Source organism: Aquila chrysaetos, chromosome 2 (genome assembly GCF_900496995.4).
Source record: "Aquila chrysaetos chrysaetos chromosome 2, bAquChr1.4, whole genome shotgun sequence".
Lineage (NCBI taxonomy): Eukaryota > Metazoa > Chordata > Aves > Accipitriformes > Accipitridae > Aquila > Aquila chrysaetos.
Genome location: NC_044005.1, coordinates 54,026,808 through 54,042,211, shown reverse-complemented (window position 1 = coordinate 54,042,211; position 15,404 = coordinate 54,026,808). Strand labels below are relative to the sequence as shown.

General features: G+C 42.6%; 1 protein-coding gene across 3 annotated transcripts; it reads left to right on the top strand.

Annotated features, from left to right (window-relative positions):
* The first annotated feature begins 849 nt into the window (after positions 1–849).
* Positions 850–13,686, top strand: SMPDL3A (sphingomyelin phosphodiesterase acid like 3A). 3 transcript variants are annotated; one of them, XM_030002237.2, is made up of 8 exons: positions 850–1,151; positions 2,644–2,857; positions 4,356–4,500; positions 7,475–7,571; positions 8,413–8,591; positions 9,780–9,960; positions 11,858–11,982; positions 13,173–13,686. In XM_030002237.2, exons 1-8 carry the CDS (start codon positions 1,043–1,045, stop codon positions 13,482–13,484), a joined length of 1,362 nt encoding a protein of 453 aa, XP_029858097.1. In that variant the 5' UTR covers positions 850–1,042; the 3' UTR covers positions 13,485–13,686. The 3 variants fall into 3 exon arrangements, with proteins under 3 accessions (XP_029858097.1, XP_029858102.1, XP_029858088.1); XM_030002242.2 differs by lacking the exon at positions 850–1,151 and adding an exon at positions 1,318–1,444; XM_030002228.2 differs by lacking the exon at positions 850–1,151 and adding an exon at positions 3,625–3,730 and having other exon boundaries at positions 2,746–2,857.
* Positions 13,687–15,404: the final 1,718 nt, after the last annotated feature.

Below are 15,404 nucleotides of genomic sequence, written 5' to 3'. Positions count from 1 at the left end.
TTAAATAAGGGAGAGAAAAGTGGAGAAGCAGTGCCCGTGGCACTGCTCGGAGGAGTGGAAAAGTGAGGAAAAATACTGACATACAGGACTCCCAGCTGCTGGTAAAACGGGTTTACAAAGCCCCGGAAAGCAGATCTGAACAGAAGAGCACAGTGAGCAGCGGGACGCTCGGCGGCAGCTACGGGATCCATGCCGTCGTTATTGTGGTCTGCTGCTAAATCTGACGCCGAGCCTTCTCCCTTCACCAGAAACTTCTCCGACTCCAGCAGCAGAGAGCGGCTCCGCCACCATAAAGCCGTAGCGACGGAGACGCGTACTTACAGCGCACCTCAGCATTTTCCTTCGGCCGTACTAAGGGCATACTCGGCGGCGTTATTTCGTCAGCTTTTTAAATTCTGAAGTGCCTTAAGTAACCAGGATCCATTTTCACAGCTCTGCTGTGAGAAACCTTCCTTCCAAGGAGACTCCCGCACGGCGTCCGAGAGCTGCCGGTACAGGGCAGGCTCGGCCCCGGCTCTGCCGCTCGGTAGCACCGGCGGGGCCACGGGGGTGGGGGGAAAAAGGGAAAAAAAAGGATTTTCGGCCACGGGTCCCGGCCGCTTCGGAGAGCCGTCGGCCCAGGGCTCGAAGGGACAGGCCCGCCGGGCGCCCGGGCCCGAGCCGGGAAGAGGGACTCCCGCCTTCCCGCCTCATCTTCCTTCCAGGCCGCCTGCAGTCAGCCGGCGCCGTCCATTCAGCCCAGCCGGCGGCCACGCTGGCTCCTACGAGCTCCCCGGCGCCTCAGCGGTGGCGGCTCACCCCGATCCCCCCCGGGGACCGGCCCGGCTGAGGCGGCGACGACCGCCGTCCCCGGCTTCTGGCCCCCGCTGCCCGCGGGCGGGGCGCGGCGGCGGCGGCGGCTTCCGTCAGCCCCGGGCCGGGGCGGGAAGCAGCGAAGGGCCGGAGCTCGCCTCAGCCTCCCGGGGCTCGGCCCTTCTCCTCCGCGGCGGGGCGGTCCCATGAGGTACCGTCGGCGGGCAGGGCTCTCCCGGCACGGCCCGACATGGAGCCGCGGCGGGGGGGACGCGCCGCCCGCTTGACCCTCGGCCTGGCCCTGCTCTGCTCCGCGCTGGAGGCGGCGCCGGCCGGCCCGCAGCCCCGCTCCGCCGTGGGTGAGTCCGCCGAGGGGGGGGGGGGAAGCGGCCGAGAGGGGCCGGCCGCCCCCGCCAAGGGTGACGGACGGCGGGCAGGGGGCTCGCCCGGGGAAGCCGGTCGGCCGCTGAGGGGGGGGGGGGGGACACGGACCGGCCGCCCCTCCGTGCTGCCGGCGGGGGGAAGGCCCGGGCCGGGCGCTCCCCTCTCGCTCCTCCGTTCCCTCCCTTTCCCGTAGGCTGCTGCGGCGGTGTTCCCCGTCCCACCGGGCTTCGGTGTGCCCTTCGAGATAAGCAAACGCGTGGCTGTTCAGGTCTGGGGGGTGGGTGGTGTGAGGGTGGTCTTAAACGGGGCTTAGGTCGAGTTGGCCGGGGCGCGGTGCCCTGCCTTCGGCGCGGTGTCCCGAGGCACGGCCCGCAGACGCGGAGGTGGGTCTCTGCGCTGGCAGCGAACCCACCCGCGCCGCCCGGCCTGACCCGAGGGGCGGTAGCGCACGCGGGCGGGCGCTCCGAAAACGGGGATTTTCGTTCCCCGTGACCGGTACGTGCCTCGGACCGAAGGCGCGGCGGCCTGCGGGCGTTTCTCCGTCTCCCGTTGGTAGGAGTCACGGTTTTGCAGGTGTTGGAGATCGCTGCTGCTCTTTGCTTCCTGAAGTAAAACTCCGCGGCGCGCCGTGCCCGCTCTGCCACAGAGCGAGCATGTGACCTTGGGAAAAATAAATTTATATCTGTCCCGCTTTCACAACCACTACCCCACATACACGTGCGCCTTTCCCGAGGGGCTTTGAAACCGATGGAAAGAAATTACTCTTATTTTACATGAAACTTGAAGGCTGGTGGTCTAATACAAGCTTAATTCATCTTGTTCACCGTATTCCTGTGCTTCTCAGCTCCTTTATCTGTGCAGTGCTAAATAGCAGTGGCTGAGAATGTGTCAGCCTGCAAAGTAGTGAGTAGGTGACACACCTCTCTCTGGTGGGAAGCCCGGTTTCTTTGCTACTGCGGCTGCTGGGGAGAAGAAGAGCTTTGAAATTTTTGCACGCATGCTGTTTCTTGCCTTTCTTTCTGGACTGTGATCTTTTACAGTAGCTTCCAGCCAGGGAAGGTCTGGGAAAATAATTAAAATGCAACTCCCTCTCTTTTCAGGTGGAGTGGAGAAGTCCTTCTATCGCCTCCTCTCCTCTCCAGTTTCCAGACTGCTATTAATGAAAGGGAGCTGATTTTCCCGTCCCTACCAAGCTCCGTTTTTTTTCTGCTGAACAGCTTAAACCTATGCCTCTGCTTCTGTTTTCAGTTTTTCTAAGCAGACTACGTGAAGGACTTTTGTCAGGAATGCAGAACTCGCCCACACTTATCAGACGGGCTAGTCAACAATTTGTTAAATTTATTCTCCTTTCCAAAGCTTGAAAGAGGAATAGCAGTAGACAAACTGGAGCAAACTTGGCGTTACCCATGTATATCCAGTTCAAATGCAAATAATGCATTTTCTTTAATCTTTGTTTTCTGAAAACAGGGAAGTTCTGGCATGTATCTGACCTACATTTAGATCCGACTTACCACATTACCCCTGATCGCACCAAAGTTTGTTCTTCTTCCAAAGGAGCCAATGCCTCCAACCCAGGCCCTTTTGGAGACTTTTTGTGTGATTCTCCATATCAGCTTATTTTGTCAGCATTTGCATTCATGAAAGATTCAAAACAGCAGGTTTCATTCATGATTTGGACGGGGTAAGTCTTCAAGTCACTCTGCAGTTAAAGCTTTTAACAGCTGGATAATCATACAGTGCAGTAATTCACAAGTTTATATTTGCACCAACAGATCTGAGTTTAGTATCTCACAAATGCTACTTCTAAATAGTCACTTTAGTTGTCCAGTTGGCTAAGTGCAAGATGGAGAATGTAAGGCCTTAGGAACAGATTTTGGTCTCTGTAATCATTTCTGGATATCGTTGGACTGTTCATTGGGTCATTTATCACATGACTGTATTAGTATAAGTTAATAGAAATGGTGCGGCAACGCTGGGAAGTGGAAAAAGCAAAAAGAAAGGTCAGAGGAATAACTGACTGGAATGAATTATTATGGGAGGTACTGGATTTTGTAGGTCTTAAGGTCATTAAATCTAAAGTGCATCCCTTTTTAGAAGATACACTTTAACTGTATTTTATCTGGTTCTGTAAGAGGTAACTAGAATCAAGCAATACTATAGCTTATGTTGTTTTTTTTTAAAGTGCTATAAAGTGACCATTCAGCTTCGGTGCCTGTCCGAGTTCTAGATCAGGGGCTAGCAGGGGGAGGATAACAGCGTCGTAGATGTTGTCTCTCTCCTCATTACTATCACTCATAGCTGCATGTGCTTCTAAACAAAGTGGTTTCACAGTCCCTGATTGCAGTATTTTGGATGTGTGTAGTCCCCTGTTGACTAAAACGTTTACCTCCTCTGTGCTGATCTTCCTTATTAGAAAATGGGCATAATAATATTCTGTCTCTCACACAGGTGTTATCTGTGAGCCTTTGTGTGCCTTAGCAGTGGGACTGGAGAAAGAAGTGTGAAAGGGAGGCATATGAGTAGCTTGATAGTACCATGCCCTGTTACTTTCTAGGTATTCATGAAAGATAACATTAATTTACCCTTCTGCCATAGCAAAATTCTCCATTCTACCATCACATAATTTTTTATGGTATATGTTAATGGATAATTTATCAGAGAGATTAGTATGTTTGAGTGTTTGTGAGAGCTAGTTTGTTTATCAATGATGGGGTGTTTTTTACTGGAAAGGTTATATATGTTATGTCACTTAATTTTGCTGGGGGGAGGCTGTTAGGAAATATGAATATGTAAAGACAAGTGATTAATTTATTTCACTTACTGTACTTCATTTTCAACAGGATGTTGTTAAAAGGGGAAAAGCAAACTTATAAGGTTGTGCAGATGACGGAGGATATATAAACCAAATTGCACAGTAGCTCAAAATGATGGAGTAGAATTAATTTAATTTCTAAGAAATCTTAGTTGTAAGAAGTGTGAATCATAGGGTAAACATTAGCCTACTTGTTTGTTTTTTTTAAAAAAAAGCCTTTGGAGAGAGCCTTTCAGGCAATTCTATGATTTTAATTAAAGAGTCTACAGTAGTATTACATACTAGACTGTAGATGTGTTTGCAGAATTTTTTGGCTTTCCTTATGTTGCTAATAAACCTTTGTTAATAAAGCCTTTTCCTTTTTCAGAGATAGTCCTCCTCATGTTCCTGTAAAAGAACTCTCCACAAAGTTGGTCATTAGCATCATTGGCAATATGAGTTCTACAATTCGTAATTTCTTTCCGGATCTTCAGGTTTTCCCGGCCTTGGGCAATCATGACTACTGGCCACAGGTAAAGCAAGTTAGAAATTTGTTTATGTATCATACTGAGTGCGTTCCTAGCCCCTCAGAAAGCAGGTGTAAAAAATCAGAGTTACATTTTTGTAACCATTATCCTGGAAACAGTATTCTACAATTCTCCAATTGGCATTTAAAATTGTAAATAGTTCCAATGGAGAACAGAAAGTACATCTCTCTCTGTGTTAAGTTACCTAAGCAAACGTTGATGCCAGGTAAAATCTGTACGTTGCCTGAGGTCGTGCAAATTTACTGCTAATCGTTCCTTGTGGCTTAGAACCACCAGCTCTCATCATAGTTAATACACACTTACTTTTTTCTTGCTGTGTAAGTCATGCATGTGTGTACATAACTTAATCTAATAGAAATGACATCATTAGTGGATCTGTGAGCCCGTGGTAAGATTCAAGGCCTACCGAAAGGCCTACTGGAAATCTGTCTGCTGACACCACTGGATTTTTTTAATCAGACTAATGGCAGAATTTTTGTAAAGTTCCCATAGTTTTGCCACTATTATTAAAAATAGTCTTTTTTTCTTTCCTTATTGGACACTTAGAAATATTTGCATTGATGATTTATGGGATGTGTGGGCCATTGCAGCTGAGGACGGTGCTTTTTTACTGTCAGTGTTCTGCGAATATGTTCTTGGCATAGCTCAAAAGTAAACAGTTGCTTCATGTGTCCTTTAAAGCATATTGCGGGTTGATCTGGCAGTACACAGGACTGAGAAGCAAATTCTGTCATTGGATCTGAGGGGATCGGAAGGGATGAGCCCATCAGCTAAAATATTTTGTTTGAAATGTCTAATGGGAATTTAGTAACACCCCTTCACACCCCCAGAGACTTTTGTTCCAGCTTTCTGTGTTATTCATTAGGCCTATCAGGGTATATCTTGGTGTAGTAGGTGATTGTATTATTGTCTGTATCATTGCTGGAGTTAGTGATTCCCAAATCAGGGAGTAACAGAGGTGCTTAGAGAGGCGAAAGGGAAATGTGAGAGGCAAAATAAGAGCTAAACATATCTTGGAAATGCGAGTGCACAAACCAAGCTGGGACTTCAGTCTCTTCTGTTCTCACTCTGGTAGTCACCAGCTTGTCACCAGAAACCACTGGTAGAGTGTTTTGATAAGTAACACCTTAACCGAATTCTCACTCAGTGTTTTGTTTTCGTTTTGTTTCATTTTTTAAAAAACCTTAACAGAGTTGTCATTCAGCAGTCTCTTTTGATATAGAAGAAAAAAACTGTATACAGTAACCTTGTAGACAAAGAATGTAGTGACTTTTCCAACAAATATGAGTTTTGTTTGTGAAATTAAATCTGAAGATAGAAAAAAGATGGTCAGGAGGGGCAGACAGGCAGCAGATAGTATTTTGAAGCAGGCTGCTGATTGGAATAACTGTTGTAGTTCTCTCTGCACAAAACCACACAGGAGTGTTTCTGTGATACTTGCTTTGAAATGGCAGGCTTCGCTACTGCGCAGAACTGACATACCTTTCTGTTACTGTTTGAAAAAGACCATGGGATCAGAAATTCCCCACTATGGGGTCATTTCAGGTTGTTGGATTTTTTTTTTTTTTTGTTGCTGTTGATGACATTTCTGTTTTTCATCTGGACATGCTTGGCAAATGTCCCATAGACTGGAAGCGATGTGGAGCATGCCACACACTGCAGGCTGTTCCAGAGCAAGTGTGAAAGCTGTGCGCTCACCATGCACTGAAGAATTTTATTGCTCTCTATTGTGTTCTGACCTGTCCGTCTTAACAATTTAACGGTCTTGGGTGATTTTTCTTGCAGAGCCTATTAGAAATACTACTCAGGTTAATCAAGCATTGGGGTACCTCTCAGATCGTATATCGTGACCTCGGTCTTTCTGCGTAGTCTTACTTGTTTCACATCCCTGCCCCTGCTTAAAACAAATTCCTGAACTGCTGTCTAATCCACAAGTTCACAGAGCACTGACTTGCCTGGGTCCAAACCACCTTCAGTCCATAACATGGCCTCTTATCTGAGATCAGGTTTTACTATGTCTGTTAGTGACTGTTAGCTCTGGCTGACCTGGTGTGGCTCAAAGCTTTCTTAATAACTGGTATCTGTGCACTGCAAGCAGCAAATGTCTGAACAGACTTCTGATTGCACTACTCCTAGACGGAGACTTAGTGCCTAAGCCTCTAATAACGTAGTTTCAAAGGTCTTAGAAAGGTCAAATTTTATGTTTAAGAAAACATGCACTGTAATACTGTTCCTATTTTTGGACCTCTGCTTTCTTCTTCTAGCACCAAGAATCCAAGCAGGTATTTTAGGAAAGGCAAGGACAGGCTGGGATCTTCCTGTCAGGGTTAGGTGAGAGCACGGCTCTTACCAGGCTGTGGCGCTTGGACAGTGCTTGGCGCAGACCGAAAGGTGCTACAGTCCTAATTAGAGCTGGTGGGAGAAAACATTGGCAAAACTTGTCTTTTACGTTTTAAATGCGTTGTTACTAGAACTACAGGTTATCATGGAAATACTTGTGAGTTTCACCTGAATGCTTCTGAGGACCGTAGTGGAGTTTTGGGGAGCTGCTGTGAACCCCTGGTTGCTTGAAAAATTCACCTGCTATAAAAGAAGCTTATGTTCAAGCTTTTCCTCCAAGAGACTTTGTTTTTAGACTTTGAATATTCAGTTTATGTATTTATTAGTTTTGCAGAATGTATGGTTTTCCACTCTGCCGTGGTCCTAAGGCTTGAAATATTTCTGGCATTAGTTTATCAATGCATTAACAAGGCCATGCAGTCCGTTCTAAGTTCAGGCATTTGCTCCTGATCAGCAATACTGGATGTTCAGAAGTGTTTGTTTTTTCCTTTCTTGAGTTCCTCCTGGTGATGACTGGATACACTTAGGTGTTATGTGAGAGGGCAGGTGGGATAATTTAGTGACTTTTTTGTCTGTGTCTCTGAATGCTAAGACTTAGGCAGGTTCTGCTCTCTCACAGGATCAGCTTCCTGTAACTACCAGTGAAGTTTACAATGCTGTAGCGGATTTCTGGAAACCTTGGCTAACTGATGAAGCAATCAGTACCTTCAGAAAAGGTAAAATGTGCCAGTAATGCATTGTAAAGCTAGGGCTTAGAGAATTGATGTTTCTATAGATTTGTCCTGTTTGTTTAGTGAAGTCTCATAGGATGAATCAGCACAACGGATTATCTGTAATGCTTCTCCTGGAAGAAGTTACTTGTCTTTTTGAATAGCAATGCTTATTTTCAGGGTACATTTATTCTCCTCTGGTGCAATAATTAGTGCTTCTTGTAACATGTACAGTATTATTGGCTTCGTACCAATGCATGTGAAATATCTTATTGCCTTCAAGACCTCGTAATACTTTTTAGATAAAGGTGTACGATGCATGAGAAGATTTAAATTTGGTTGTAAAAAAATTGATGAAATGTTGTTTCTGTTTTGATACTACATGTATTTCAGAGCATATTGAATAGGCACATATTTGTTCAAGTTATAATAGCACATAGTCTTGGTGATTATACTGTTAATTGCAGTTCTTCCTGGAGGAACCTATATGTTTGCAGTATTTCAAGAAACGTGGACTTTTTAACAATTACTGCACCTTTCGGTGTGGAAGAACTTCTTCCGTGTCAGTTGGATAATTGCATCTGAAAACTGTCAAATAAACACAAAGGCAATTACAGGCAAGAATTCATAAAAAATTTAGTGTCAACTTCTCCTGCTAAAATGTAGCTAAAACCAGATTCTTAGGATGTTCTCTTGTGATAAGGTGATGCATGGCTTGAATAAACATGCCATATTCTATTTTATTAGAAAGAGTAAGGCTGGGTATTTTGTCAGTGCTGTACTTCCATTCTAAAGTTGTGCTTTGAAGCCTTTCATTTTTCAGATGATGTTGCTCTTATTTTCACAGGTGGCTTCTACACACAGCTGTTTGAATCCAGTGATAGCTCTCAACCGCTGAGGATAATCAGTTTGAACACAAATTTATATTACAGCCCCAACAGTGTAACTGTGAATATCACTGACCCAGCCAACCAGTTTGCCTGGCTGGAGGGAATACTAGAAGCCTGTTCACAAAAGGAGGAGAAGGTAGGGGCTGTGAACAGAACCCATCAGCATTATTTGTTTGAACTTTGAAGAGAAAAGAAAAGAAGTAGTAGATACAATGAAAAGATAAACATGATTCTAGGAGAATATTAATGGTACCAAAAATACTGCAAGATAAAAATTTCATTTTTTTAAATAATTCTTCCTTAAATATGCACATTATACTAAAACAATTAATAAAATAGTTGAACGCAGTTTCTCAAATTATACAGTAAAATACCTTTTCTTTCTTACTATGTAAAATACTCTAGAAGCCAGGATGAGAATACTTAGTACTTTCACTTTTGTTTCTGGCTCTCTTTACTCATAGCCTGTAATTTTAAAATGTGCACCCTTGGCCTGAGACGAAAGCTAGTGTATTTCATTTACATTTTTATGTAATTACAAGTATCAAAAATAGAAACTAAAAAGGAGTTTGTCAACCACAAAACTTATCCAAGCTGCAGCAATTGCTATGATTTGAGTGTTATAATAAATTGTCTTACAATACTCAGGTTTTGAAGTGAGGTTATAAATTGTTGGCTCGTGTTTGATTGATTGGTGCGGGGATTGGATAATCCTCTGACCAGAAGAAGTGTTTAATTTGAAACATGTTTACATTTTTCTACGGTGTTGTAATTTTAAAAATATTATATTACAGTCGGGAGAAAGGAGAGATTTCCCTTCCTCATAAAACCCTGCAGCATATTGGTTGGTGTGTGCAGTTGGAACCAAGTCTTGACCTCAGACAGAGGGGTTTTAACCAGCTCTTCCATGTTTCTGGTGTCTCTCTGACTGTGCAGCCTCTGTAATATTCTAACATAAGTTTTTCTTGCTATCCTCTCGAGATGCCATATCATAAGTCTTGTCCTAGTAACTTATTTTTTAATTTGAAATAATTGATCAAATTTTCATTTGGCCTAAAATCACACATACATTTATCGGAACTTTTTTCCCAAGAATATACTGAATTCACTAAAAAAAAAAAATTATTTATTTTTTCTGATTATGAATTTAAACATTCTTACTATTTGTATTTTGTATAACAAAACTGTCGGGATTTATAGCTTTCAGAATGCCATTTCTGAGATAGCATTATTACGAAATCGTGGTAACCATTTCTAAGTTACAGCTAAGAGTATAAGTTTGAAATGAAGGTGCTAATTGTGCTTTCTGTATCTAATTCCTTAGGTATATATAATAGGACATGTACCAATAGGATACTTGCCATATGCAAGGAATACTACAGCTATCAGGGAGTATTACAATGAGAGACTGGTAAAGATTTTTCGCAAATACAGTAGTGTTATTGCGGGGCAGTTTTTTGGACATACACATAGAGATAGTATCATGGTCCTCCTGGATGAAGAAGGTAATGATGCTTGTTGAATCCTTCATCTTTCTCTTCTTGATTAAAAGCAAATTAATACTTTCTTGCAGCCTTTGTTATAAATAATTGAAGAAGGAAATTGCGAAATACTGCTATTTATCTACAAGAGTACATACTCCCAATTTTTTTCCAGAGAGAACCTTGCAAGGCAGACTGTCTTTTTTTGTTGAAGTCAGAAGAGACTCCCCAAGCTTCCTGTTTTTTTTTTTTTAATGAATGGTTATGCCTAGACAAGGATTTCTAGTCTTTCCCCTCTGCTCTGTCAGTGACACGGGCAAATTATACTAGCCAGTTGCTATTGTGTAATGTGTCAAAGGGAATGTTCTCAGGCCAACTAGACATGCTCTATGTTCTTGTGTTTCCTGCATCATTACTGTGCCTCTCTGCTGAGTTCCCTGCTGCTTCAAAGTTAATTAAGATAAGGGTAAGTAGGAGGCAGGGGAAAGTCTGTGCCTGTTGCATCTCTTAGATCAGCTAATTTCCCTTCAAGAAAAGCACCCATGTTTGAAAATTTTGTTTATTGCTTTGAAATCCCTTAGTTTTAAGCATGGGCATGGCCGTATAGAGCACTCTTAACATCTCTAACAGAAGATCTCTAACAAGTAACTGGTTATATATTTGTGTCTGTACCATAGAACAGTGAGAGGACCATTGCTTTGGTTTATGTAAAATACCCAAATATTAATTGACTCTTCATCTGTGTTTTATATGAACTCATAAAAGCAATGCCCAAAATGCTGAATGGGGTAACAGTATTCTAAATAATTTACCTTTTTACATGGCATTATCATGAAATTAATCTCCAGTAAAAAGGAATCCAGCCCTAGTGAAAGAACTGGCTTTTTATATTTTTTTAAATGGTATTCAGGGCAGTCTTATACCTACATATTTTTGTACCTTGTCCCATTTGTGCATGAAATCATCACCTCTACTGCAAATTTCACTGAGGACAGACTGATCTCTGTGCCTTGTTGTTACAGTTTGCATGCGCAAGTAACTGCTTCCAAATTGTTGCATGCGCAAGTAACTGCTTCCAAATTGTTTTAATAATTTTGCATCTTTTGACAAAATTTAAACAGTGAAATTGCATGTAGCTAAATACAGTTTGTGTTTATTGTACAGTTTTGGGCTGTCTTCTATTCATGCTATTTTCATCTTGACAAAATTCCAGAGAATTCAAGATAAATGTAATTTTGTAGCCAACATCAGTGTACTGGGATAGAGAGCTCAGTTTTACCCTCTCCAGAAGAATCTACTGATGTCCAAGCTTTCAAAGCTTCTGCTCATATGTGGAGACTGACCTTGTGATTTCACTGCGGTGATGTTGTCAGAGAAAGGAATAGTTAGGGCTTCTTTTTTAGTTCCACAGAGAACCTCTCAATATACTTACCTGCATATTCTGTCTAATTAAAACCCGTGTACATCCTCATGTTTCAGTTGCTGTAAAGATTGGTGTTCACATACCAGGTGCTAGGCTAGTCTAGATGAGTGAAGTCAGGCTCAGGTGGTCATACCCTGGCATTTCTAAAAACATCATAAATACATAAAGCAACATGCAAAATATAGCATGGAGGCAGCAACTAAAAGTTTTGAATATTTCTTCAGTAGAAATATGCAAATTTACATTGAGGCAAGACGATTTTGCACAGCTAGTTGAATTGGTGGGAAGCCTCTAGTATCGACAAACTTAACTGGTAACACACTGGGACGTGTACTGTGGTATTTTACACAGGTTTTGGTCTATCCAGTGGAAGTGTAGAAGGAGTTCACAGTGATATAGCTAATCCAGGGAGAAAAAAGTGCTAATGTACCTAAGCCAGTCACTCTGGTTCTTGCTGTGTTAACGGAAACTTTTTCCTCACCTTTCCTCTTCCTGCAGAAAAGCCAGTAAATTCCTTGTTTGTGGCACCTGCTGTAACCCCAGTGAAGAATGTATGGCAAATGGAGTCCAATAACCCTGGCGTCAGATTGTATCAATATGATCTTCTTGATTATAGCTTGCTGGTAAGTAAAGATTTTAAAGCATTTTTTAAGACTTTAAATAATAGTGTCATTAAAAATTACAGTAAGATGTCAGCCTTTGTAGTGTTATGGCTATTGGTGGGACGTTGGTGCTTACTCTTATTTTTCTTCCTGGGCAAAGGAAAGGAAATCTGAAAGAGAACTTGGTCAGTCTTTCTGTACATGCAGGACTCCCCAGTACTCCCTGTTCTCCGTGGAATGTTTTTACGATGTAGAATCAAAGACGGTCAGAAATTTTCTGGGTGGAATCCTAAAACTATTTGCAGGGACCTCTGCAACAGTGAAAAAGGTTCACCTAAATCCTGGGCTTGTTTACATACAAATGTTGTTTGCTGGTTTTGGCCTGAGCTCAGTGATGCAGCCCATGAAAAGCTTCTAAAGGGTGTGGAAGAGCAGATGAAGAAAAGCTCTTTTAACCGTGTGATGTCTTTTGTAATCATGCACCTTCCTATATAGAGTTTATACTTTTTATAGGAAATGATAGATAAATTTAGAAGGAAAAAAGTAGAATACTTCTATCTCGTGTGAGTTTTGGAGATAAAGTGAATCCTCTATAATTATTTTGGCTCTGAATGGCTTGGATATTCTCTCTGTAATTCAGGGTAAAATCTTGACCTCGCTGAGGTCAGTGACAATGCATCCTGCAGCTTGACTGGGACTGTGGTTTCCCTCTGGAGACGTATGCTAATACAGGCTGCTACTTTCTTGTGGCAGATTTCACTCCTGCATCTCCGTCTCTCCTTTTCCGTTAAATTCTCCCTGGGCCATTCTTTTTCTGTCCATTCTGCCCTTCAAGCAGTGCCTGCAGAAAAGAAACTTCCAGTTCTCACCATTTTGCCCCACACCCCTAAAGCAGACATGAGCATAGTGGAGTTTATTTTGCAGTTTGGACAGGAAAGACCTTTAACACTGCCGCTGCGGCCTTTTGTGACTCCTTTTTCTTCTCCTCCCCATCCCCCCACCATTACTGCACCGCAAGTACCAGTTTGGGTGTAAGCCCAGCTCTTGGGGTGGGACGTGACCTTCTGTTCAGTTGTGAATAATGAGGAGCGACAGCTTCCTAATCAATGTATCACTCTAGAGACTTAATGAAGCAGGGAAGAAAGTAATACAGCCGTGCCTATTTTTTCTTTCTTTTTTTTTTTTTTTTTTTTTTTTTTTTTTAACTGTAGGATCTTTGGCAGTTTTACTTGGACCTCAGAGACGCCAACAAGAAAAATGAATCGAACTGGAAATTAGAATACATCCTGACTAAAGCTTACGGCATTGAAGACTTGAAGCCAGAAAGCCTATATGAAATGGCCAAGCAGTTGTCTATGCCACACAGCACACTGTTTGAGCAGTATTACAGTAACTTCATTGTGAGTTATGACAAAACCATTGTCTGTGAAGAGGGGTGCAAGACCTGCCAAATATGTGCAATCCAATATTTGGATTACTCCTCATACACAGATTGTATCAATCGGGAAGCAATGTGGAGGTGAAGCCTCCGTCCAATTTATGCTGCTCTTGACTTTAGCCTGTGATTTAAAGAACCTCTTCATCCTTTCGCTCAAGCACTGGTAGGCTGACAGGGAGCCTGTGGGATTTCTCTGAACTTCAGGGGAGCAATAAATCTCCCTAGATCTTTCTTATTGTAAACATGTCTTCCTTCTACATCTAAATAAAAGTTTATTGGCTATGTAATTGCGGCCAGATACTTCGCTGTTGCTTCAAGTGTCCTGTACCCTCTGTAACAAGCATCCCAGTATGTGGGAATAGAAGTTACTCACTCAGTTCTTTGGAAATCCAAGTCTCTTTTCTCAGGGTGTGTAAACATAGGCGATGCCATTTCAGGCATGGGATTTGTATGGGGGCAGGTTTCAACCATCTGCTGTCATAATTTGCAAACTGAAATCCGCAAAACTCGCATTTGCTGAGACTGGAGTGCAGTTACATTGTTGATGTGATGCCAGTATTTGGTACCTCCCTGTGCCAAGTTTTCTTTTCCTTCTTAAGCCCTTAAACCCACCTCTGTTTAGGGGCATATTCTAACGACAGCAGGAAAATGACTTAATGGCACACAAACCTCCATCCTGTAAATACTTAAGGCATTTTTTTCAGAATGTGTGTGTTTGCACAGCACCAAGTGCTTTTTTCTTATAATAGAGCTATGTACAGTGGTACTGCTGTCAAGCAGCCTCCTGGTATGAGATTTTGCAGCAGACCATAAGTCAGGTTTAAACTGGTCAGCATCACTAATTAGATATAGTATATACGTTCTCAGTGCAGCACAGGTATATATGCACTTGTCATGGTGTTTCTCAGCTTTCTTTTTTCATAGGGCAGTCTCGTACCTAATGTGAAGATTGTCACTTGTATGAATTTACAATTGTACAGACCACTTCCTCTTGTTGTGGTTTAATGTGTTCACAAGATGCTAATATTAAGAAGGCTGTTTATCTAGTGTGTGTAACCAAGAAGGACCTTTACCCCTTTTTCTGTCACATCAAGAGCTACACTTCTGGAACCTTTGGTCAATATAATACCATACAGACCCTTCTCTAGATAATATTATTCTGGTGCAACTGGAGCTGTAGAAGTGCTTATGAGACAAACCCAATTGCTGTTAATTTTAATGAGATTAAAGCCTTTACTGTAGCTGTTGAGGAACTTTCTGGTTTTGTTTCCACCCAAGCTTGAAATATTTAGCAGAATATTTCCGGACAAATTTTCTAAGTCTGTAGTATTCACAACTGTAGATGCAGATACCTCAGATTGTCATGCATCAGTCATCCACAGATGAAATGGTTGGTTAGTTAAATTTGCATTCAGAAACAAATCCTCCAGTGGCACTAATGTTTAGAAATGCCATTAATAATACACAGTAGGCAGGCCTGTATTTTAAATTCTGTTCTTGGAGAGGGTATGTTGGGCATGTAAACTCTTCAGAGCTATCTGCTCTGGCTGATCTCGAATGTATCTGGATATGTAAACAACCTGAATTAACATGGGTTCTGTACAGACTGTGACACCGAGGAAGTACCAGAAAGTTTCAGCACCGAAAGCTGATGATTCCCTCTCTGTTGGATGTGTTTCTTGGTTGCGTTTCTCATGGGTTGGTTTGTTGAAAGATGCCTGTGTTACCAGTATCTGTTCTCCAAGGGCAAGCAAGCAAAGTTGTGGGCGGTTAGCATAAGGGCAATTGCAGCTGATAGGGTAGCTGAGCTTTCTCCCATTTCCCAGATGGCTTTTGTTCAATTCGGTCTTGTGCTTTAACCAACTGTCTCTTTTCTCGTACTGGTTTGTTTCTGTGAGTTCTGTGACTTCTGTTTAAGCTTAATACCTACAAGACACCCTGGAAACACTATAAAAATTACCTAGTTGTATTCCTCCATTAAGGACTTGTTTATTGCTGAATCATG